Genomic DNA, 24,591 nt, shown 5'->3' on the forward strand with positions numbered 1-24,591 from the left:
ACTTTTGCATGCACTTTAAAGCCACGGATCCATATGTAGCAAGAAGTAACATGTCCACTTGATTAAAACCTATGCAAATGTATGTAGTGAGCAGCAATCTATGTGAGGGAAAGCAATTTTTATACAAGGTTTGATTTGTAGTTAACATTGATTCATAAAATTGAGTGAAGGAGAGAAGCATATTGAAGCGTGACACTACTTACTGCCCCGAACTCGCCTAAATTAAATACTTTGTAAGTTGCATTCACACTACAAATGTATCAAACCAACTAATCTATAAAGGGCTATTCACATCCTTTTTAACATTGAATCAAAGCATAAAAGGCTATTGTATGCATGATTTCTATTCTTTGAGTCTAATCTATTCCATAAAATACATTGTAAGGAGTTAAACATTGTTGTGGTAAATAACTTGATAAGACCTCTCCATAAAATGCATGATATATCTTTGCAAAAATGTTAAAAGCCTTAGGAAAAATCGTGTGGTAAATCATCCAATGCCAATATCCTATCAAGCCATGTATATAATGAAGCAATTGAGCCAATGTCCAACAAGATTCCAAATCTCATGTATCCTCAAACAATCTATGTAATGTCTCATCGAATTGTGTATGCCATGAAGCTATCATGCCAAAGCAATGTATCTTTTATCCATCTTATAGAGAAAAAAGAGACTACCATAAGACTCGAAGTCAAATGTCTCATCAAATCATGTATGCCATGAAGCTATCATGCCAAAGCAATGTATCTTTGTAATCCATCTTATTGAGAAAAAAGAGACTACCATAAGACTTGAAGTCAAAGAGTAGTTGATAAAAGGAAAGATGAAGATAAAGACTATGAAGGAAAAGAAGTCCAAGAAAACAAATGAGACTAAGAAGATAAATAAGGACACCATGAAGCCTACCAAAGAATGTCAAAAGGAAGCTAGAATAGCAAAAGTGGAGCCAAAGCCAAGGAGAAGAATATCTAAAGACAAGGAAACCAAAACCAAGGAGTTAGAAGGCACAAGCACCAAATATTTTTTAAAAAATTGTAATGTTCGGTACCATTGATGTAGCAAGGGGACCAAAAAAATCCAAAAATTTGAGTTGTATTGCCTACACTCTAGTTGACATTGTATGAACTAGAGGCCTTGCATGCATTTAGGGGGAGAACCTACATCCTTAGTGTAGTTATCTAAAGGGTAATCTAGCACCAAGGAGGGGCATCAAAAGTATGGTTCTAAAGGTAGTGCTAAAGGAATAACAATATAAAAGTGAGTCAAATTCCAAGTCATTTCGTAGTCTCACAAGACCTTTCATGCTGCGGTATGAATCAAAACCAATCCTCCCTATGAAGGGTAACATGGAAAAATAAGCCCCTGAATCAAGTAACCAATGTTGAGAAAAAGTGAATGAGACATTAGCCAGCTAACTAACATCAAGAGAAGTTTCTACCACGATGTAGTCATCGTTCGAGTTAGGGTCCAAGGCATTTATCTCCTCAGTTTTCACATTCAGTGACAATCTGTGAGAGAGAATCAGATGCCATTACAGAACACTGCAAAAAATTCTGTCACTGCAAAGAACACAGCTTTAGCCTCACAAAGGCAAATCTGCAAAACTGACGAAAGTGGTATTTGACCACACAGTCACTTCCTAGTGACGATTTTGCATCAACAGGCAATAGGGATGATTCTGTAACTCCCAATGTCTCTGCGCACAAGCATACGATACAATTTCTACAGTAACTTTTCACCGACCTGTAGAACAATGGCTGCACAGCATAAAACTGGGCCTTTTCCTCAGTGCGTGCAGAAAACTTCCGCCTCCAAAACAGGCCCCGAAATGGCCTCAAATCAAGAAAACAAGGTCGCCAAGGGCTAAAGCCCTTACCCGCAGCATATACTGCCCTCTTGCTTCACCGCGAAGGGCGTCTCAACCTGAGACAATGCACTCTTGCAATTTCCCGCTGTGCTACTTGCAGAGATCTGCTCCCAAAACAGAAAATGAAAGCAACATTGCTCCTCTTACCAAATCACCGCAAGCTTGGCTTGCTTTCTTGAGCTCCTTACCACGAACAAGGCTCTGATACCATGTCAAGATTGTGGGAGAGAAGGAAGGAGACTCACTTGAAGCTTTCTTGCTTGCACAATGGGGGAATACACACAAGGGTGGAGGTTGAAAACAGTTTTCCTCTTCTTAGTTGTGTAAGCCAAAAGAACTCTAGTACAAAGAAATAGAAGAACCCTATATATGGGTCTCAAACCAAACTCAACTAACTAAGGTGGCATACTAACTGAGCCACGAACTAGAGTAGATAAGGATAGCTATCATGTAGCTATTATTCATGGGCGGTGTACCAACCGCGTCTGCAACTGACAAGTCGGTGACATAAATACACAACGGTCACCCTGGCGTATCACGAGTGGAGCTCGATATCTCAACACTCCTAAGGGCAAAATCACACTTGCCATAGGTTGGGGATAGCACCTCACATTGGGCTCATTTTGTGAGGTTAGATATGAACGCCACCAAAAGACCATGGCATGAGAAGAAAGAGAATTAAGAGGGGAAGCTGCAACATCATCACTACCAGATAGAGGCTCCATTGCTTGATATCATCATCACCATTACCACAATTCTTAAGAGTTTCATCGCTCCAACCCCACGAAGTAGAAGGCTTATCCTCACTATCACATCCAGATTTTGCAACCAGATGTTGCCCCTGCTCATTCTCTCCTTAGCTACCTTTTAGGCATCCTTTCCCCCTTCTATTTGAATAGCAAATCGTAGATTCTTTTTGTTAAAGGCAACATTATCTCCCTTGCTCATAAAGAAACAAGGAAGTTGCACTATTGAAATTCTCAATAGGTTGTAAGCTGAAATAAAGCTCCACAAGGTGTTAGCAGATGTGATATGTATGTATGGGAATCAGGTCTAAGAGAATGGATAGATATGTGGATGGATAAGGATGGATGAGTTGGCACCAAAAAGAGGCTACCTACAACATATTAAATATATCCCATAGGCAAAGACAAGTGGAGAGTGTCCAAGCTAAAAAAACTATAAATTCATGTCCTTGCTAAACCATAAATCAATCTTTTTTGCATATACATTCTTACCATGAATGGCTCTCTCTCATACCATCCATGATTTCTTCATTTGGTATCAAAGCCTCATCCTTGAGGCTTTTGAGGTAGAGAGGCATGCATAGCTATGCATGCTTGGAGAAGCTCAAGACATGGAAGAAGGTGTTGCCCAAAGGAGCTCAAAAATCCAAGTTTATACTCAATAAAGGTATAAGGAAATGTCATTCTTACTCAGTCATTATCATATTTGAAGGACTCTTGGTGGCTACCATTGAAGTTTATCATCATTGGGAAGTTGTTTTTAATCTCTATCAATCTCTACTTCCTAGTTATCTTGTGTTGACCTGCCAAGCAAGCTTAAACCTCTAGCTTAAGGGGGATACTTAAAGGCCTTCTTTACGAGACATGCTTATCAATCAAGCTCATGGCCTACTTCCACCATAATCACAAGGGTTGCTTCTCTATCACACAAAGAGATAGAGAAAGAAAGAGAAGAAAGACAAGAGAGAATGGACAATGTCAAAAGCAACTCTGAGGTCTCATGAAAATCCACATGGCTGCAACACACCACCCTGCCTGCATTGTTTTCTTCCTTATCCTTTGTTTTTCTCTTAAACCTTTTAACTAATTTTAAAGGTTTAATAGTCTCAACCCTTTCATACTTGTGTTCTTCTCGAGTGTTCTTCTCAAACTAGTTAACTTAAAGCCTTCTTCACATTGTGCTTAATAGTCCCAGCCCTTTCACACTTGTGTTCTTCTCGAATTGGTTAACTCAAAGCCTTGTTCACATTGGTACTTTCAAAGTGGTCACTTGCAAGGGATGATTACACTACTTGCTATCCTGAACCATCCTAAATTATGTGAATTGCACCAATTCATTAATTCTCATTCATGCACATCTAGCATTTTGGGAATTCTATGTTGTAAGGAGTTAAGACACTATTGGGTATTCATTTATAAACCCAATAAGACCTCTCCATTAAACATAATGTCAATGCAATATATAATTGATAAATTCACAGGTTTGGATTCCATAACTTGGAAATCCAAAATGATGTATTTGGTTATGTAGAAAAGCCTATGGGGCATTATTATTGGGAGAGGCACAATAAGTTCAGGAGAAGAATATCAAGAAAGCATTGGGATACATCATAGCAAACTTAGGTAATGAATGCATACACCACATTGATGGTATTCTAAGTGCAAAGATATCATGGGAGGAGCTCAACAAAGTTTTTGGCACCAAATCTAAGCACTCCAAGGTGAAACCACTAATGCAACTTTATAACCCAAATGAAGATCTCACAAGTCACTTGAACAAATATAAGAGCATTAAACAACAACTGGCTATTCTAAAGAGAACACCGAAGCTATTTTATTAGCAAGCTAAGATGTAGATGGTTATCAAAATTTAGTTGAAACATTATCTAATATAAAAGATTTAAAGTTGCAGGACATTGAGGTATCCATACGAGAGAGAGAGAGAGAGAGAGAGAGAGAGAGAGAGAGAGAGAGAGAGAGAGAGAGAGAGAGAGAGAGAGAGAGAGAGAGAGAGAGAGAGAGAGAGAGTGTGTGTGTGTGTGTGTGTGTGTGTGTGTGTGTGTGTGTGTGTGCACAAAATTAAATCCACTAGGAGCACTTCAACCACAACTCATGACAATGTCTTCACCACTACAAGAAATTCAAGGCTTAAATGCAATCATTGTGGATTAACTAATCATAAAGAAAAGAATAGCAGAAACAAAGACAAACATTAATGCACAATATGTAGACACTTTGGTCATTTCAAAAGTGAGTGCTACTCCAATCGAGCAAACTATGCAAACAAGCCACTACAAAATCATGATGTATCTCCATCCAATGGACACCTCTTCTAAATCCCACAGTTATAAAGTCCATTGTTGGCACCAATGATGTAGCCAAGTGGGCAAACCTCCTATTCAATCCAATGTCATTTGCTTACATCACATTTTAGTCATGCCACATACTTATGAGTATGATAGGGGACTCATGGGGGGCAATTTTATTTTACAATCACATCCCTAATGACAGTGCCAAGTGGAAATGACCAACCACGTATCAACGAGGGGTTTCTTAGCATATTTGATGCATATGTATAGGAAATAGGTCTAAGAGAATGGATAAATATGTGGATGGATAAAGATGGTTGAGTTGGCACCAAAAAGAGGCTACCTATAATGTATGAAATGTATCCCATAGGCAAAGACAAGGGAGAGTGTCCAAGTTGACAACCTATAAATTCATGTAGTTGCTCAACCATAAATCAACCTTTCTTACATACATTCTTACTATGAATGGCTCTCTCTTGTACCCTCAATAATTTCTTCACATGGTTTGCTTGTCTCTCACAAGAGCAACCCCTTAACCTGTCATGAAAGAAGGGAGAGATAGAAGTGGTGAATGTGGAAGCCTGACTTCTTAGGGGAGCTCATCCATTCAAGGGATCTTCAATAGAAATGAGCATAGACCACCTAAAACTTTTGAGGAAATCTTTGATAAGTAGGGATTTTATTCATTCAAGGGATCAGCAAGAGGAGCATAGAGTTCACCGATGCACAACTCTCTATGTGAGACATCCAAAGAGCCTCACACCACATTGGGTTGTATAATGAGATAAATAGTGGGAAAGGGACATACTATTTGGTGTTTGAGTTTTAATGTAATTAAAGGCATTGCTAGTACTTGGGATGATATTACCTACTCTTATATCTAGTGCTTTCAAAAGAGTTCAACCTACCAACTCCAATTACTTTTTAGCATATCTTCAAACATATAAAGCCATCCTAGTTATGGTGTATGTCCAACCATTCATTTTTAGATCATTGACAGGGCACAAATTAAAGAACATAGGATCATGCATCTAACTTAAGTGGTTTAGAGCTTATACTTTTATCTTTGTGTTAGAGTTGCAAGCCTTGCTTGGTATGCAGAGACACAAGGCTTTTTTCTTATGCCTACATTAAGCATGGTGTCTAGGTCCTCCATCCTTGTGGCTTGGCAAAGAAGAGACACCATGGATTAGTGTAGTCATGCTTCTAACTTAAGCAAATCGTAGCTTGTACTTTTTGCTTTGTGTCAGTGTCCCAGGCTCTCTTGGCACACATAGATGCAAGGCACTCCTTATGCTTGCATTAAACATGGTGTTTGGGTCCCATGTCCTCGTGGCTTGGCACTAAATAGACACCATGATTAGTGTAGCCATGTGCCTGACTTAAGTGATTTGTAGCTTGTACTTTCCCCTTTGTGTTGGTGTCCCAGGCTCACTTTTCCTACATAAAGACACAAGGCTTTCCTTATGCCTACACCAACCATGGTATCTAGGTCCCAAATCCTCATAGCTTGGCACTGAAGGGACACCATGATTAGTGTAGTCATACGTCTAACTTAAGCGGTTTTGTAGCTTCTATTTCCTCATGGCGTAATATGAAAGGGTCACCATGATTAGTGTAGTCATGCATTGGACTTAAGTGGTTTGTAGCTTATACTTTCTACTTTTTGTTAGTGTCCTAGGCTCGCTTGGCACAAAAGATATAAGGCTTTCATTATACATGCATTAAGCATTGTATTTGGATTCCATGTCCTCATGGCTTGGAATTGAAGGGACACCATGATTAGTATAGTCATGCATTTGACAGTGTGGTTTGTAGCTTGTACTTTTTGCTTTGTCAAAATGAAAATAATGCTAGATAGATTGAGTAAATTGTGTGTGTGTGTGTGTGTGTGTGTGTGTGTGTGTGTGTGTGTGTGTGTGTGTGTGTGTGTGTGTGTGTGTGTGTGTGTGTGTGTGTGTGTGTGTGTGTGTGTGTGTGTGTGTGTGTGTGTGTTAAACACAATACAAATTTTTATATCTAAACATAATACAAAATCTTATATCTAAAAAAGGGGATATGTAATAAGTTTTTTTAATACATCATATAAGAATAAATGGAGAGGTTATATAAAACTTGCACATGCTATAGATAGGGGGTTTTCCAAGATTCTTCGCTTGCAAATGATATGTCTCCTTTACAAAGAGTGAACCCCTCGGAGAGAAGGCTAAAATGGCCAAGGTCTCATTTTCATCATGTGTGGCCAATCTCATATATGATGTGATTGCCACTTTCGTGGATATTTTATTTGTAATGGGAGTAGTGAGAAAGTATATATCAAATCCTGGCACGAAGCATTGGGAAGAAGTGAAAGGCATCTTGAGGTATTTGAGTGGTACAAGAGATGTGTGCATATGATTTAGGACAAGTAGCAATGGTGTACTTAGATACATAGACACAAACTATGTAGGGATTGTTGACAGTAGAATGTCAACCATAGGATATGCTTTTACCTTGTATGGCGGTGCAATCTCTTGGATGTCTCGCTTGCAGAAATGCATGGTATTATCTACCTATGAAATTGAGTATATTGCAACCCCAAAGATGTGTAAAACAGCCATATGGCTTACTCATCTAGTGGGAGACTTTGACCTCGGTGAAGACATGCCATTATTGCACATTGCTAGTTAGAGTGCCATTGTGTTGGCAAAGAATCCTATGTTCATGCAAAAACCAATCACATAGAAGTGAGATATCACTTCATTCGTCACGGACTTGAGGATAAGCGAGTTGGCCTTATCAAAGTTCATACTAATGATAACCTACAAATTTTCTCACTAAGAGTTTGCCCTCTAAAAATTTTGCACATTGCAAGGAGCTGATGGGCATTGGGTGAGGCCAACTCACATGTATTATACCTCACACATTTTCTCATTCTCTATCCCCCCCCCCCCCCCCCCTCTTAAAGGCACATTGGCCTTTAAGTGGGAGGTTATTGGGGTAAAGGCCAATGTGGCCAACTGCCCATCTCACTCACTAACCCTAACTATATATATATGCTCATTCTTTATTCTTTGAGTAATAAGATAATAAGTTGTTGCATGGAGGGATAATTTAGCTTATTCCTAAAAGTCTCAAAGGGCAAATATGTAAGAATTAGGGGCCAATAACTTTATTCAATACCTCTTATAAGATTCTAGCTAAGCCTTTAGAATTGAGGATCAAGCATCTCATAGCTGAAGGCATTCATAGGATGCAATTTGGTTTTGACCATAAAAGAAGTATTCGTGAAGGTTGTGCCCCTGGACCATAGCTTTGTGATTATTAACTTGGATTTCACAAGGCTTATGATAGTTAGATGGGATTCATCTATAAATGCCTATACCAAGGTCTACATCAATGGTTACTCAAGGGACTCATTTTGTCTTTGGATCAAGTTCTATATCACACTTTCAATTAGCAAGTTTAAAGCCTTGTTCTTGCAACATGACAACCACCCAATTTACCAATTCAAATTTGCTACCATTGGAGTATTATCATGGTTAAAATCTCAACCCAAGATAAGTTGTCAAAGTGGGAACAATTTGGTACTCTATGTAAAGGTTTCAAAGAAAATAAGGTACCTCTTTTTGGTCTTGTAGAATCATTGAAAGATTTTTTAGGAAGACCCAAGACTAGCTTGCTAAATCTCAATTATATAATGTGATTGTGTGAAAGCATGCCCTTTTTGGGTAAAAAAGTCAAACCCTTCCTTTTGTCTTTGATATTTCGCATATTATCATGAAAAATATTTGGAAAAGTAAAAATGCAACCATAAAGTGTGAATCTAATTAATCAAATTGACTACTTTGACGGATAGTGCTTGCAAATTCATTATTTCTAAGGTTCAAAGCTATTCAAGAGCTTCACTTCTTGTAAGGTTGTACATATTTCCATATAACATGTATCTGGTTTGCATTAAAAGAACATCTTTTATGCAAGATGACGTACAAGTTGCTAATGGGTTGTAGACCAAGTGGTTTGAATGTGTGGGTGTGTTCATGGGTGAGTAGGTTAAAACCCTAGATACAACCTTGAGGCATCTTGCAACTTCCAAACTAAGCTTTCTCCCCCCCCAAAAACAAAGACCAAAGAAATAAAACATGAAGGAAACAATCATCTCCCTAGCTTAATGAGTGCACTCCAAAGAGAGCATTTTGATAGATTGTCAATTATATTTTCATATCGTTAACAATAAAAGACATTCAAATCAACTAGCCATTGTTTGTTGGTCCTACCACTCTTGCAAACACAATTATTTCCAATCATCTTACATACCCTCGAGGCTTTTGAATTTCAAAACATCTCACTAGCACAAGTGCCCCCAAAGAGAGCATTCAGATAAATTGTCAATGATGAAATCATTAACAATTAAGAGACATTCAAATCAACTAGCTGTTGTTTGTTGGTCCTCCCACTCTACGAGGACAGTTGTTTCCAATTACCTCACATACCCTCAAGGCTTCTGAGTTTCAACCCATTACAAGTGATCTTGCAGACATGAAGACTAGACAGTTGTTTCCAATTACCTCACATACCCTCAAGGCTTCTGAATTTCAACCCATTACAAGTAATCCTGCAGACATGAAGACTAAGCTGACGTGCTCCTCCTCATTAGAACATTCTCAACATGTAGTGTCTTATAGAAGCCTTTGAGGTTGCATTACTTCATACCAAAAGGCGGCCTTCTTACGGTGGTTTCAAATGGTTAGCTTGCTAGCACAATTGTCGCCAAGAATTGAACTTGAGACAAAATTGCAAGTAGTGTTAAGTGCCCTAATACAGGGGGTTCCATCTATATAACTCTACATCTATATAACTCTGCATGTAAGGCAGTACACGAGTCCAAACATCACACATAGTACAGTCTCCAAGTTTACACAGACGAAACCCTCACTACTTATTCTCACATTACACCACCATTCTCACTCGCCAATTATAGAAAGTCGTTTCATAACTACATTTATGACTACTCAGTCCACTGTTTTTTGCTTTCATTAATTACCTAATGATTGCAATGGTAGTAGAGTCACTCTATCAAGCCTCTACTATTAGCTTCAATGGCACTTCTAAAAGCAGGGCATGGCATTCAACATCAATCCATCAAGCCTAAATTCTTAATAGAGCTGCTTTCACTACACAATAAAGCCACATGAGGCAGCTAATGCGTAACCACACAATCAAAAACAGTTGTCGTTACATTGTAAAAGAAGGTGATCATCTAAGATGCAGGAGGAAGGAAAAGCATTCACTTATTGTATCAATGTATGAGTGCTGAATGCTTCAAATGTCTAAAGATTAGGCCATGCACGTAACATGGCAAGTCCACAGTCAAACTTTGGGCTAGGGTCCAACCAGTTTGAGGGGTTCACTATGCTTATTCGGTCTATTTGCACAATATTATTGTCCATAGGAATGTAGAAGATGCAAGTTCAACTAAAACAATAACAGAATCCACATGCATAATTTTGTGAATCACATGGAGATTTTGAACATGCGCTTCTGGATATAGAGCTGTTGTCTGTCTGTAAACTATTGAAAGGTGCAAGTACAGTCTTTGTCTGCATTGTACCTATTAACCCCCATGCCAATCTAGATAGTGCTAGCTTTGTCCGTGTAGTACCTATTACCCCCCATGCCAATCCAGATAGTGCTAGCCTCATCTATTCTGCTTTAAACAAACATCTGCCTGATCAGTTTCACCTACAGCCTTCTTGCATGATTACTCTACATACTGTTAGTCGTCTATTTTTCCTTATTTGCTACAGAAGACCTGCTTGCCAGCGGCCGCATGCGTAACATATCACAGAATATCCTAGAAAATAATTCTGCTATCAGTGCCATAAAATTTGCAATGATAAAAATTCTGCCCTCAGTGAGAAGTGAGGAGGACCAGACAATGGACTAAAGTAACAATCACCAACTCTAATCACCATAATGATGAAGATCAAATGACTCGCCTACATGAAATCACTGTATACCAGATATCAATCACCAACTTTAGTGAGCTAAATTATAAAGATCAGATTACTTGCCTACATACAATCACTGAATGCCATCTGCCCTTTAACAAGGAAACTTTTGATGTTGAACCCCTCAAATTCTTCACTAACAGAAGCGAGGTAAAAAAACCAGGATTGACCGTTTTGGAAAGCGGAACATGTTCAGTTAAATTACTGGGAACTTAAAAATCAGCTCAGCTGCCTCTGCATGTAAAGCACACCACATCATACATGATTGTAGTTGAGACCTCGATAGAAAGCTAAATCAAACTTGATTATAGAAAACTAGAGAACATTGGCAATAGGTTTGATCAAAATTTGAGTTGGGTGAATTTCCTCCTAGACTCCTGAATGTAGGAAAACGAAATTTCCATGTCTACTCCTCCTCCTCAGCCTCATTGTCAGCAATGTTGAAGTATCTCAATTCATAGACATTTCTATCTTTGTTTGATGCAATAACACGGAGCCAATCCCTCACATTATGCTTCTTCAAATATTTCTTGGTCAAGTATTTCAGATATCTGCACCAGAGCAAGCAGAAGTTAATTACATGCTAACACTAAGAAATATGAAAACTAGATCAACAACTGAACTTGGATCATCTGTGATAGCAGAAAATAATAGAGAAGCAAGCCAGCTCTTGAACAGTCATTTGCATCAAACCAGACAAGTAAAAACCATGAAGTGAATATACAACTACCGCAATTTCAAACACTAAAACCCATCCAAGAGCTTTTTGTCATAGATCAAAGAACAAGAAAAGACAAACTTATGAGATATGTCTGAGCAGATTATTTGACTCCTATACTTTTAACAGTCTCGAGTTTGAATGCACATTACACAGCTGTAGGAGATAGTAGGGATAAAAGAGCATATGTTGTGGGCATACTTAAGTTGTAGCTCCTGAGTGCATGATGCAGCTTCCTGGAGCACGACACAGTATGCTGGAACTCCATCTCCAAACAGAAGATCCCATTAAGACATCCCATTCCCCACGGCCATAATATACCATAAAGAATGCTGGACACTGAAGCAGACATAGAGGTGCTATCTGCAGTTCAAATCGAGGCATCCAGTGCGGTAAAAGAGTCCTTACTAACTACGGATTTAGCAGGCCACAGTAAACCCAAACACACATCAAACTCTATAATTCAGGCGTTCCCACCATATAAAGTTTTCAACAAGAGGTCTGCTCATCTACTACCTCATCACGTAACCCTGCACGGTCAGTTGATCTGCTTTGACCAAACACATCAACCTCAGTATTGCGATCATGCCAGAAATGAACTACGGTTCTTGACGAGAGGCCTACCCATCTACTACTTTATCGATGTGTTTAGGCATCGCCTGAGAAATGCCACGCGTTCTCATACAAAAGGCGGTACGTAAAACAACTAATGTTTTAGCCTGAGACTCTCGAATCCTGAAAACAGAAAAACAAAAGGAAAGAACGCGTCCGACCTCTTCGAGAAGGAGCTCTCGGACGTGACGCTGATCTTATTCTTCTCGCGGGTGATGGTGATGGCCTCGCCAAGCACACCAGCCTTGCCGCCTACTTTGATGCGGTCCTGCAGGAACTTCTCGAAGGAGGCGATGTCCATGATCTTGTCCTCAACGGGCTTCCCGCAGTCGATGGTGAAGGTAGACTTCTTCTTACTCTTAGGTCCACCTCCTCCCCCTGCGGCCTTCTTCGCCCCGGCTGCTACTGCTGGCGCCATGTCCTCCTCGCTTCGCACGTCTCCTGCAACGCACACGCTGGGAAGCAGAGAAAAGAATTGATGCAAAAACCCTAACTTCAATAAAAAGTATCTCTACTACGAGCAAGCGAGAGAGAGAGAGGGGGGGGGGGGGGGGGGGGGGGGGCGCCCGTTTGACCTTTTGGGCTTTCGGAGCGTCCTCCGTGAGCCTTGCCCAACCCAAAAAAAACTTTAACACAATAAAATAGCTCAAAATTATTAATCTATAATCTATACCGTATCTATGCTTAGCTCAAAATCATTAATCTATAATCTATACCATATCTATGCTTCAGCCTCATGGTAAACCTACATGGTTGAGGAGGGGTATTCCCAAGGGCTCAAATTATTAACTTTTTCTCTAAAAAATAGAAACAATAGCCTTTATCTATTTGGATAGTACTATTTTTACCTCTCTCTAAAAGTGGAGCCCCCACAGCTCTGCTACATTAGAATATCTCTCTCTCCAAAAGTGGAGCCCCTACTCCCCACAATGCATCCTCAAAATCAAATCAAATCTCTCTCTCTCTCTCTCTCTCTCTCTCTCTCTCATATCTAGCTTTTGTGCTTGAGCTAACCTCTAATAAGCTACTCTACTACAAACAATCAAGCAGTAAGCCAAGAGAATGGATCCAGATGTCTTTGACAAACTATCAATTGGAGCTTCCATTTGGGTCAACAAGGTCATATGCCTCTTGCAGCTAGATTTCTAAGAAGTAGAAGAAGATGACAAGTGAGGTTGAAGAAGAAAATGTACACCTAGTCTTTAATAGTGTGCGGTAGAGAGAGAGAGAGAGAGAGAGTGTGTGTGTGTGTGTGTGTAGGGGGGGAGGGGGGGGTTGTGTGTCTATATTCTTTTCAAACCAAAACCCTTAACAATGTCACGATTGTGGGAGAGAAGGAAGGAGTCTCACTTGTAGCTTTCTTGCTTGCACAATGGGGGAATACACACAAGGGTGGAGGCTGAAAACAGTTTTCCTCTTCTTAGTTGTGTAAGCCAAAAGAACGCTCATACAAAGAAATAGAAGAACCCTATATATGGGTCTCAAACCAAACTCAACTAACTAAGGTGGCATACTAACTGAGCCACGAACTAGAGTAGATAAGGATAGCTATCATGTAGCTATTATTCATGGGTGGTGTGCCAACCGCGTCTGACATAAATACACAACGGTCACCCTGGCGTATCACGAGTGGAGCTCGATATCTCAACACCCCCCCTTGAGCTCAATCCCAATTCCTGCACACCAAGCAGGTCTCTGAACTTGCGCAACTTCTCTACGCCCAATGCCTTCGTGAATATGTCAACTACCTGATCCTCTGTGCTGACATAAACTAGATCAATAAGACCTAGTAAAACCTTCTCCCGCACATAGTGATAATGCACCTCAATGTGCTTTGTTCTAGCATGACAGACTGGGTTATTTGCCAAGTGTATACTACTCATGTTGTCACAATAAATGACAACTGGCCCATCTGTAGGCTGATGCAACCAAGCTACCTCACATGCAGCCATTGCTGCACCCCTGTACTCAGTTTCTGTGCTAGACAAGGCAACTGTAGGCTGTTTCTTGCTGCTCCAAGTGACTGCAGCACTCCCAAAAGAGAACACATATCCACTGGTAGATCGTCTATCAAAAATACTACCAGCCCAATCAGCATCAATGTATCCATGCAATTGTATCTGAACCCCAGTCTCATAAAATAGTCCATACTGCAATGTGGACTTCACATACCTGAGTATGCGTCTAGCCGCATCCAAATGTGGTCTCCTTAGAGCCTGCATAAACTGACTTACCAATCCAACATCATAGCTTAAATCTGGCCTGGTAATAGTCATATAAATCAAACTTCCTACTATGCCTCTGTACATAGTAGGGTCTTCTAGAAGCTCACTTGTATCTGTGCTCAACTTCACATTCTGCTCCAAAGGAACTGAAATAGGCTTACAACCTGTCATCCCATATTTGGACAGCATGTCCAATCCATATTGCCTCTGCAAGAGCTGTATCCCACTTGGTGATCTGATCACCTCAATGCCCAAGAAATAACGCAGCTCTCCCAAATCCTTCATCTCAAACTTCTGCTTCAATAGCATTTTCACATGAAGGATATCTTCATCACTGTCACCTGTCATAATCAAATCATCAACGTAAATGACAAGTAGCATTATACCTTTCTCTGTTTTTCTCACATAAAGTGAGAAATCTGCCTTGGAAATCTGAAAGCCAATAGTGACAAGATACTGTCCTATCTTATCAGACCATGCTCTAGGTGCTTGCTTCAAGCCATACAAGGCTTTCTTCAACCTACAAACAAACTCAGGATAAACAGCATGCACATAACCTGGTGGCTGCTCCATATAGACCTCTTCTTGCAAATCACCATGCAAGAAGGCATTCTTTACATCCATCTGATGTAAAGACCATCCCTTTGATGCAGCCATAGCAATGACTGCTCTTACGGTTGCCATCCTTGCAACCGGACTGAATGTTTCTTCATAGTCAATGCCATATGTTTGTGCATACCCCTTGATTACTAATCTTGCCTTGTATCTATTCACAGAACCATCTGCATTGTGCTTCACCTTATAAACCCACTTACAGCCAATTACATTTTTATCTTTAGGCAAAGGTACCAATTCCCATGTAGCATTTGCTTCCAAGGCATCCATTTCTTCATCCATGGCTTTCTCCCATTTTTCTTTTCCCATGGCTTGCTCAAAAGAAGTGGGTTCTGGTTCCTGTATCACTTTGACCATATATGCATAGTGAATGGTTGTAAATCCATCATATTTCAGCCTATCCACAGGATACCTAGCTCTCATAGACCTGCGCAAAGTAGGTTTACTCCTAGGTGCTCTCAAAACATCCCTGGTCTTCCTTACTCCAGGTGTAACAATAGAAGGAATACCCAACTCATCATCAATGCTCTGTTTTGAGCCACTGGATTCACCATCCACATAAGAGTGACCTGCATTCACATCAAACATGGGCTGATCAACCTTCTATTTTCCTTTTCGTGATACCTGCATACCACTATCTGCATTGCTTTGAGAAGATTCTCCTGATCTCAATCTGCCTGTCCATGGCGAAGAATGTGAACCACTGCTAGAGGATGCTCCAGGTCCACTAATATTTTGTGACTGCTACTGTGAATTCTGTGCAGCATTACCATTTTGTGCATCTACATCATCAATCACATTTACTGGTTTATACCAGCTACTCATCTCATCAAAAACAACATCTCTGCTCACTGTAAACTTACGAGTAGAAGGGTTATAGCATCTATACCCTTTTTGCTGCAGAGAGTAACCAATAAAGATGCACTTCTCAGCTTTTGGATCCAACTTGGATCTCAGCTCATCTGGCACATGTACATAGGCAATGCAACAAAAAATTTTCAAATGAGAAATATCTGGTTTCCTACCAGTATACCTCTCCTCTGGAGTCATCCCATGTATTGCTGCAGTGGGAGTCCTGTTCATTATATAGACTGTTGTAGCAACTGCTTCAGCCCAATAAAAATCTGGCAAGTCTTTTTCATTGAGCATGGCACGAGATACCTCTCCAATATGCCTGTTTTTCCTTTCTGCAATTCCATTTTGTTGTGGGGTATGACTGCATGAATATTGCTGCTTTATGCCATGCTCCTGCAGGAACCTTGCAAACTCATTTGAGAGGTACTCTCCCCCTCCATCTGACCTTAGGCATTTTATCTGCGGGCCTGTTTCTTTTTTAACCATAGCTTTAAGAGTTTTGAAATGCCCAAAAACTTCACTTTTCTTTTTCATAAAATACACCCAAACTTTTCTGCTATAGTCGTCAATAAAAGTGACAAAATAATGACAGCCTCCAAGAGATGCAGCTTTAGTAGTCCACACATCAGAGTGGATTAATTCCAATGGCTTCTCACTCTCTTGAACATGTCTAGGAAATGGTTTCCTTGCCTGTTTTCCAAACTGACGGGCTTCACATACCTTATGCATTTCTGCAACCTTGAATTTGGGCAATCCTGCAACAATATTTTGGGCCTGCATTGATTTAAGTCGCTGTACATTAACATGACCAATGCGTTTATGCCAGATATCAATATCTGCAACTACACCGGTCCCATGTGCAAACATTGCTGCACTCAATTCAGACATGTCTGCATCCAACGTAAACATTCTGCCCTTCTTCTTTCCTTTTGCTATCAAGCGACCTTTATTTTTCATATCCTCAACAAAGCATCCATGAGGATTAAATCTGACTTGCAAGCCCTGTTTAACCATTTGACCAACAGAAACTAGATTCTTGGTGATATTCGGGACATGAAATACATCGGACATGTATTTCTTTTTCCCATCCTGCATAGACAAAGTAATTTTTCCAATCTGCACAATAGGATGTGCAGTATCATCACCAGTCTCCACAAATCCTGGTTTTTCCATTTTCCTTGCATCCTTCATCCATTCTGCATGACCTGTCATGTGGTTTGATGCACCTGAGTCAACATACCACACATCGTTGCTTTCTTCTGCACTTGTCACAGAATTGTTCATGTGCTGCACCATGAACAAATGCTCATTTCTGTCATCACCCTGTCTACTAGAAGATGCATAATTCCCTTGTTGCAGTTTTCCATTCATGATGTCATTCTGCTTTTTATAGCAGTCTTTAGCCATATGACCCATTTTACCACAATAGTAGCATTCAACATTACTGTTTGCATTTTGGCCTCTTTGCCATCCACCACGACCTCTTTGGCTCCCCCTGCCTCTAGAGTTACCACGTCCTCCTCCATAGGACTGGTTTTCTTGAGTTTGCTGCATATTCTGATTTCTACCACGGCCTCCTCTACCCCTGCCTCTACCTCTTCCAGCATTTGAGTAGAAGACAGCTTCTTTTGAAGTTCCTCCTGAAGAAGATGTACCACCATTTCTCTGCTCCTCAGAAATTAAAAGAGCAATCAACTCCTCAAAATCAGAAAATCTTTCACGAACTGAAATGGATGCCCGAAACTGTGCATAATCCTTTCCTAGACCATTCAAGGTCACGGAAACTAAATCATCATCTTCCACTGGCGACCCAATGGAAGCAAGTGCATCTGCAATCTTCTTCACCTTCATGTGGTAGTCATTGATGCTCATATTTTCTCTTTGCACATTATGCAACTCTTGCTTGAGCTGCATTTTCCTGTCTTGCGTATTTGTGCTATATATTTTTGACAAAGTATCCCATGCCTCCTTTGGCGTACTTGCATCCTGAATATGCACAATCATAGAATCTGAAATGCTGATAGACAACCAATACATAACTTTCCTGGCTCTCTCATGCCATGCTTTAAATGCCTGCATTTGCTATTGATTGGGAACATCAGGAAGAACTGGTTCTTCTTCATTTCCTGCAAGAAATTCCCAATATCCTTTTCCCATAAGGAAATTCATCATTCTAAACTTCCATGCTTGGAAGTTGTTCTTGTCAAGCTTTTCAGTGACAATCTGTGAAAGAGAATCAGACGCCATTACAGAATACTGCAAAAAATTCTGTCACTGCAAAAAACATAGCTTCACCCTCACAAGGGCAAATCTGCAAAACTGGCGAAAGTGGTATTTGACCACACAGTCACTTCCTAGTGACGATTTTGCATAAACAGGAACCAAGGATGATTCTGTAACTCCCAATGTCTCTGCACATAAGCATACGATGCAATTTCTGTGGTAACTTTTCACCGACCTGTAGAACAGTGGTCGCACAGCATAAAACTGGGCCTTTTCCTGAGTGCGTGCAGAAAACTTCCGCCTCCAAAACAGGTCCCGAAATGGCCTCAAACCAAAAAAACAAGATCGCCAAGGGCTAAAGGCCTTTCCCGCAACATATACTGCCCTCTTGCTTCACCGCAAAGGGCGTCTCAACGTGAGACAATGCACTCCTGCACTTTCCGGCTGTGCTACTTGCAGAGATCTGCTCCCAAAACAGAAAATGAAAGCAATACTGCTCCTCTTACCAGAACACCACGAGCTTGGCTTGCTTTCTTAAGCTCCTTACCACGAACAAGGCTCTGATACCATGTCACGATTGTGGGAGAGAAGGAAGGAGTCTCACTTGTAGCTTTCTTACTTGCACAATGGGGGAATACACACAAGGGTGGAGGCTGAAAACAGTTTTCCTCTTCTTAGTTGTGTAAGCCAAAAGAACTCTCATACAAAGAAATAGAAGAACCCTATATATGGGTCTCAAACCAAACTCAACTAACTAAGGTGGCATACTAACTGAGCCACGAACTAGAGTAGATAAGGATAGCTATCATGTAGCTATTATTCATGGGCGGTGTACCAACCGCGTCTGCAACTGACAAGTCAGTGACATAAATACACAACGGTCACCCTGGCGTATCACGAGTGGAGCTCGATATCTCAACAAACAAAACCCTCATATTTTGGAAGCATCCATTTTTACAAGCGTTTCTTCCCTACCGATAAGGTTCTAATTGGGTGTGGCAACAACTCTGGATTGCTAGGGTCAATAAGTGTCAATCAATTAATTTTGAATATAATTTGGAAGTATCCATTTTTACAAGCATTTTTCCATCCCTACCAAAAAGGTTTTAATTGGGTGTGGCGACAAGTGTGGATTGTTAGGATTGATTAGTGTCAATCATTTAATTTTGAATATATTAGGCCTCTCACAAACACCATCAATAACGTTTTGCTTAATTAGCAATGCAAGGTGATGGCAATGCCATTGAGAGTAGAAAAGCAGCCATAAAGGAAATATATAGAGAAAGGAGAGGAGCAACATGAGTGTTGGGATAAAGGCCAATAGCCAATTTCTAGGACACCCCTTATATAAGTACACGATATCCAAACATATATAAGTGAAGATAACAAAGACTAAGGGTACTATTGGTCAATTGGTCTCCTAAACTAGATAATGAGATGCAAAAGAGGAGTTATGGTATGGCAAGAGACCTAGTTATGATCACTTATGTATCTTTGGCTACAAGGCATTTATGTATGTACCTAGGGATAAGAAAATAAACTTAATCCCAAGTCTAAGAGGTATATATTTCTTGGATATGGAGATTCAAGAGAAATGGGATACCACTTATGGAATCCATATTTCAAGAAGGTAGTATGCAACTATGATGTCATTTTTAATGAGGATAAGATGCATAGGCAACCCATTAAAATGGTTGAGGTCCAAAGAGTAGCGTTTTAGAAGGACAAGTGGCCAACACACGAGCATAACATAAGACATGTTTCACATGATATAGGGCTTGGACAACTAGTAAATATTGAGATGGGAGTGCCATAGGATGATGGATAGCGTTATGTCTTACAAGATAGACAAATGGACAACGTGCGGCTCTTATTGAGCCAATTTTACGCAAGTCTACAAGGGTTTCTCTGCCGCAAGATATATCCACTCTATCTCTAGATTAAGCCATGGTTACGAATTGTAGTGAGTCTTCTTGTTATGTTGATGATATGATTAGGGATGAAAATTATAAGTAGAAGAGCTCTATGCAATCAAAGATAAATTCTTTGGTGGAAATTGCTACTTAGGAGCTAGTTCCTTTGCCTAAGGGCAAACATGCACTGCCATGCAAGTGGGTTTACAAGTTGAAGATATCTCTATCTAATGCATTGCCTAAGTACAAGCAAGATTGGTGTGGCCAAGGAATTTAAGCAAGGAAAGGGGATTTACTTTGATGATCTTTTCTCACCTGTAGTCAAGATGACCATCCTATGTGTAGTACTTGCATTTGGTTGCCAAAGAGGATATGGAGTTAGTTAATATAGATGTAAAGACAACTTTCTTGCATGGAGACTGTATGAGGACATTTATATGTAGTAAGCTAAAGGGTTTGTCATGGAAGGCAAGGAATAGTTGGTAAGCTACATAAAATGTTATATGGCTTGAAATAGGCTCTTAGGGAATCATAAATTTGATATCTTTATATATTCTTAGGGATACACTAGAAGTGAGCTTGACTACTACCTGTACATTAGAAAGGCTAGGGGTGGTACCCTTATGATCTTGATTCTCTATATGGATGACATATTGATTGTTGGAAAGTTAGTCATGAATGTGGATGCACTAATGTAATATCTCCCCCCCCCCCGTGCCTCCCCCATGAGAACCCCCCCTTTAAATTTTTTTATTTTAATTCAAAATTTTTTACTCTCCCTCTCTCTCCCCGCTGACAGCATGTCGGGGAGAGAGAGAGAGAGAGAGGGAGGGAGTAAAGAGAAGGAGAGGGGGGCATGCAGCCCCCCAGGTGGAGGGGTGGCGGCCGTTAGATGGCCGTCTCCCCCCCCCCCCCCCCCCCCCCATATACCACCCCCCTCCCCATTATAAAGGGGAGCCTCCCCTCCCTCGTCGACGGACAGCGCTTGCCCCCTCGTCATCTTCAACAGCCCCCCCTCCCTCATCACCTAACACTTCACGCCCCCCCCCATGGGGCTGAAACGCAGCACTCCCCCTCGGTGATCAGAAGACGCCACCCTCCTCCTCATCATCATCGCAAGGAGATGCCTCGGCACGCTGCTCTGACGGAGAGTGCGAGAATTCTATCTCTCGTACACGCATCTTCGAGTATGGCCCCGAAGCGTAAATCTACAAGAATAGCCGAAAACCCCACAAGAGTGGATGGTAGCTTGAATCAAAATGGTACTGCAACCACGAATGGTCTATCATCTGGCGTAAATACCACTGGAATCAAGACATCACTCCAAATCCAGGTTGCTCTATTATTAAATCATAGATTATAATTATCATGGTGAAAATCATATTCACATGCATCACATTGATTGCGCGATTGATGGGTAATTGCCTTGGTATGAATTTAGTTGTGATGTTTGTAACAAACAAGATAAATTTTGTTTTAAGATGACATTATAATAGGTGAAATTGATTAGGTAATTGCATCGTAAATTACCCAAAATTTTCTTGCATGAATTCTTGCATAAAGTGCATTGCTCCTTGCACAAGTTCTTGCAAAATACATTTCAGAGGACATCAAAAGAAGCAAAGTGCATCTCCATATCGCAAGATGGATTCTAAGATACATGTAATAAACTGCAGAAAAGATTAAAGTGCAGCTAGATTCATACAATAATCACATAAAGTTATAAAGATCAGATAATTCAAGAAGGTTATAGATCGTGTAAATAATTACATAGAGGATAATGTTAATATTGCATGCATAGAAAGTACCTTCACATGTGTGGCATAAAATATCGTATGGATTATATCAAAATTGCAAGCATTGAAATGAAGGCATGGCATTACGTTGCATGCATTAAAGTTATTGGCAAAATTCCACGTTGTTTGTAATTTACCAAATGGGACTGAGATCCATGAGTCCCATGTCAAAGTCGGTGGTGACTTCAAGAGGGATAGGTAAAAGCTTAGTGCATGCAAGCATTATTAAGAGGGCTTAAGAAGATTATACTTAAGACGGAGTAGGAACTGTTCTAAACAGAACCATCTTGACCAACCATGGTCAAGGGGATAGACAATCTTGATCAATTAAGATCAAATATAAAGGTACATAGGTACTACAAGGGATCTAGGAGATAACTAGCAAGTTGATCAACTAAGGACGACGGGGTTGTCCATGATCTATTTTACAAGGAGACCTAAGGTAAGGATAATTAGGGTCGGTAGGTACAAACCCTAACCCAAAGAAAAAGGGAAAATAAGCAACATAGCTTGCCAAGCCCCTGGAATCTCGCCAAGTCGCGAATGATCCAGGACCAAATGCTGGGAGCATTCAGGAAGAAGGAATCACACCTTAGCAGTTGGTCGTACGAACGACCACAGAAATGATCGTGATTGTACACTTAGGTACATTGTTTGAACTTCTTTGCTCAAGGAACTAATTCAAGGCCAAACACTTAATACTTCAGGTTAATAGCCTGGAGGGAGAGGCTGGTTTAGTTACCTCCGACTGCCCACCTGGCCCTATCCAAGGGGGTTGTTAGTTGTGCTAGGTACATGGACCGAACCCGCCGCGAGAGGTCTCTCCGTGGGTGCTGCTTGGAGCGGGAGGACGCTTGGGTGCCAAGGGAGGCTCTGGCCGTAAATTCCTTGCCTCCAGATCCCACACAAGAGGCCGACATGACTCGAGATGGGATCTCGAGGCCTGTGTACTAGTCTACGGGCGAAACTTGGAGCAGCAATCCTATTGATTGTTGCTGGGATAGCCTTTGGGCAAGATACTTGATGTATTCCAAGACTATGATAAATAAAGATCAAATATTTGAAAAAGGAACTTGCTTGAAATTGTTTTTTTTAATGTTAGTGCCTAAGTTGCGTGAAGGAACCTTTGTTTAAATTGATTAATTAAGGAAGCTGCTTTTGCATGTCAAACATAATGTGGTACGTAATTAGATAACTAAGCAACCCGAGGAAAGTGCGGTGGATGTGACTTGGGTCCGTCCTACAGAAGGGTGGTCCCGGTTAGCTAGGAACTTTTCTCATGCTATTTTAGGGGAGCGGAATGGGACTATGCCTTATGGGCAGAAAGGTTGAGCTTTGCATCTCTCTCGTTTCCCATTCTCCATGAACCAAGTGCAGCATAAATCCGCTTCGACTCTGTTGTTCCTACACAAAGTGGTTCATCTGGAGCTTGATGCTAGCTACTACCTAGAGACTTGGCTAATAGGAAAGAAACCCTGACTTCAGGTCGGTCCTAAGTGGGAACGATCGGTTACTTCTGCTTCGGGGCAGACTTGGGAAGACCTAGATCGCAAACCCTGTGACATTCCTTGCAAGTGCCAGGTGGCGCTTTCTAGACTCCCCTCCTGATGGGCTGCTAAGACGTGTCCCGCAAGTGGACAAGCGGACACGTTACAACTAAAGAAAAGGTTGCATGAAACCTTTGATATAAAGGACTTAGGGAATTCTAGTAATATTGTTGGCATACACATTAAATGGGATAGAGACAAAATGATACTTTATTTGTCTCGAAAGAAATACATTGGAAAAGTATTGGAGCATTTCAATATGGAGAGGGGGAAGGCAATTAGTATTAGTGCCTCCATATTTGAAACTTAGCCAAGAGGATGTAGATGGGCAAAAGGTTAAAATGGAAAAGGTTTCTTATGCATTTGCAATTAATAGCTTGATATATGCCATGGTTGCTACACATCTAAACATTGCCTATGCAATGGGAGTGGTTACCTGGTATATGGCAAACCCTAGCAAGAAGCATTGGAAGAATGAAGAGTATCATGAGACACATGAATGGTCCTATATTTATGTACATATGCTTTGGAATGGAGGATGTATTTATTCTTGGATATGTAGATGATGATTTTGCAAGGAGTACCAACTCTAGGAGATCTACTACATGTTTTGTCTTCACTTTCATAGGTGGTGTAATCTCTTAGATCTCTCGATTGTAGCCATGTATGGTTTTATCTACCATTGAGGTACAAAATATTGCAACCATTGACAATTGCAAGGAACCTATGTGGCTTACTCATCTAGTGGGAGACGGGTACTACATGAGAGGTACCTACATTGCACTATGATAGTTAGAGTGCCATTTAGTTAGCATGAAACCTTGTCATTCATGCAAAGACAAAGCACATTGAGGTGAAGTATCACTTCATCAAGGAGGGGCTTGAGGGCAATAGCATTGGGCTTGTCAAGATCCATATATTTGATAACCTTGGCAGTCTCCTCATGATGAAGAGTTTACATTCTGAGTGCTTTGCATAAGGAAATTGACCTCTAAGTGGAAGGTTTTTAGGGAAAAAGCCAATGGTGAATAGCCAATCTAGCACCCATTGTATGAGTACACACTACATTATTATATGTAAGTGAAAATAATAAAGAATAATGTTGGGGGTAAAGGCGCCTCCGCCTAGCCGCCCATGTATTACTACACTGACAGTACCTGCCACTGCACATTGC

At 40.6% G+C, this 24,591-nt stretch overlaps 1 protein-coding gene across 1 annotated transcript; it reads right to left on the bottom strand.

Annotated features, from left to right (window-relative positions):
* Positions 1 to 11,198: 11,198 nt before the first annotated feature.
* On the bottom strand, positions 11,199 to 12,741 carry LOC148036894 (large ribosomal subunit protein eL22y-like). Its single transcript, XM_087675816.1, has 2 exons — positions 12,405 to 12,741; positions 11,199 to 11,464 (listed from the first exon to the last, which is right to left on the bottom strand). The coding sequence occupies exons 1-2, from the start codon at positions 12,659 to 12,661 to the stop codon at positions 11,320 to 11,322; spliced, it is 402 nt and encodes a 133-aa protein (XP_087531942.1). The 5' UTR covers positions 12,662 to 12,741; the 3' UTR covers positions 11,199 to 11,319.
* Between the last annotated feature and the right edge of the window lie 11,850 nt (positions 12,742 to 24,591).

The sequence above is a fragment of the Lygodium microphyllum genome, chromosome 4 (genome assembly GCF_053477565.2).
Source record: "Lygodium microphyllum isolate KBCC chromosome 4, Lygodium_microphyllum_v1.1.10, whole genome shotgun sequence".
NCBI lineage: Eukaryota > Viridiplantae > Streptophyta > Polypodiopsida > Schizaeales > Lygodiaceae > Lygodium > Lygodium microphyllum.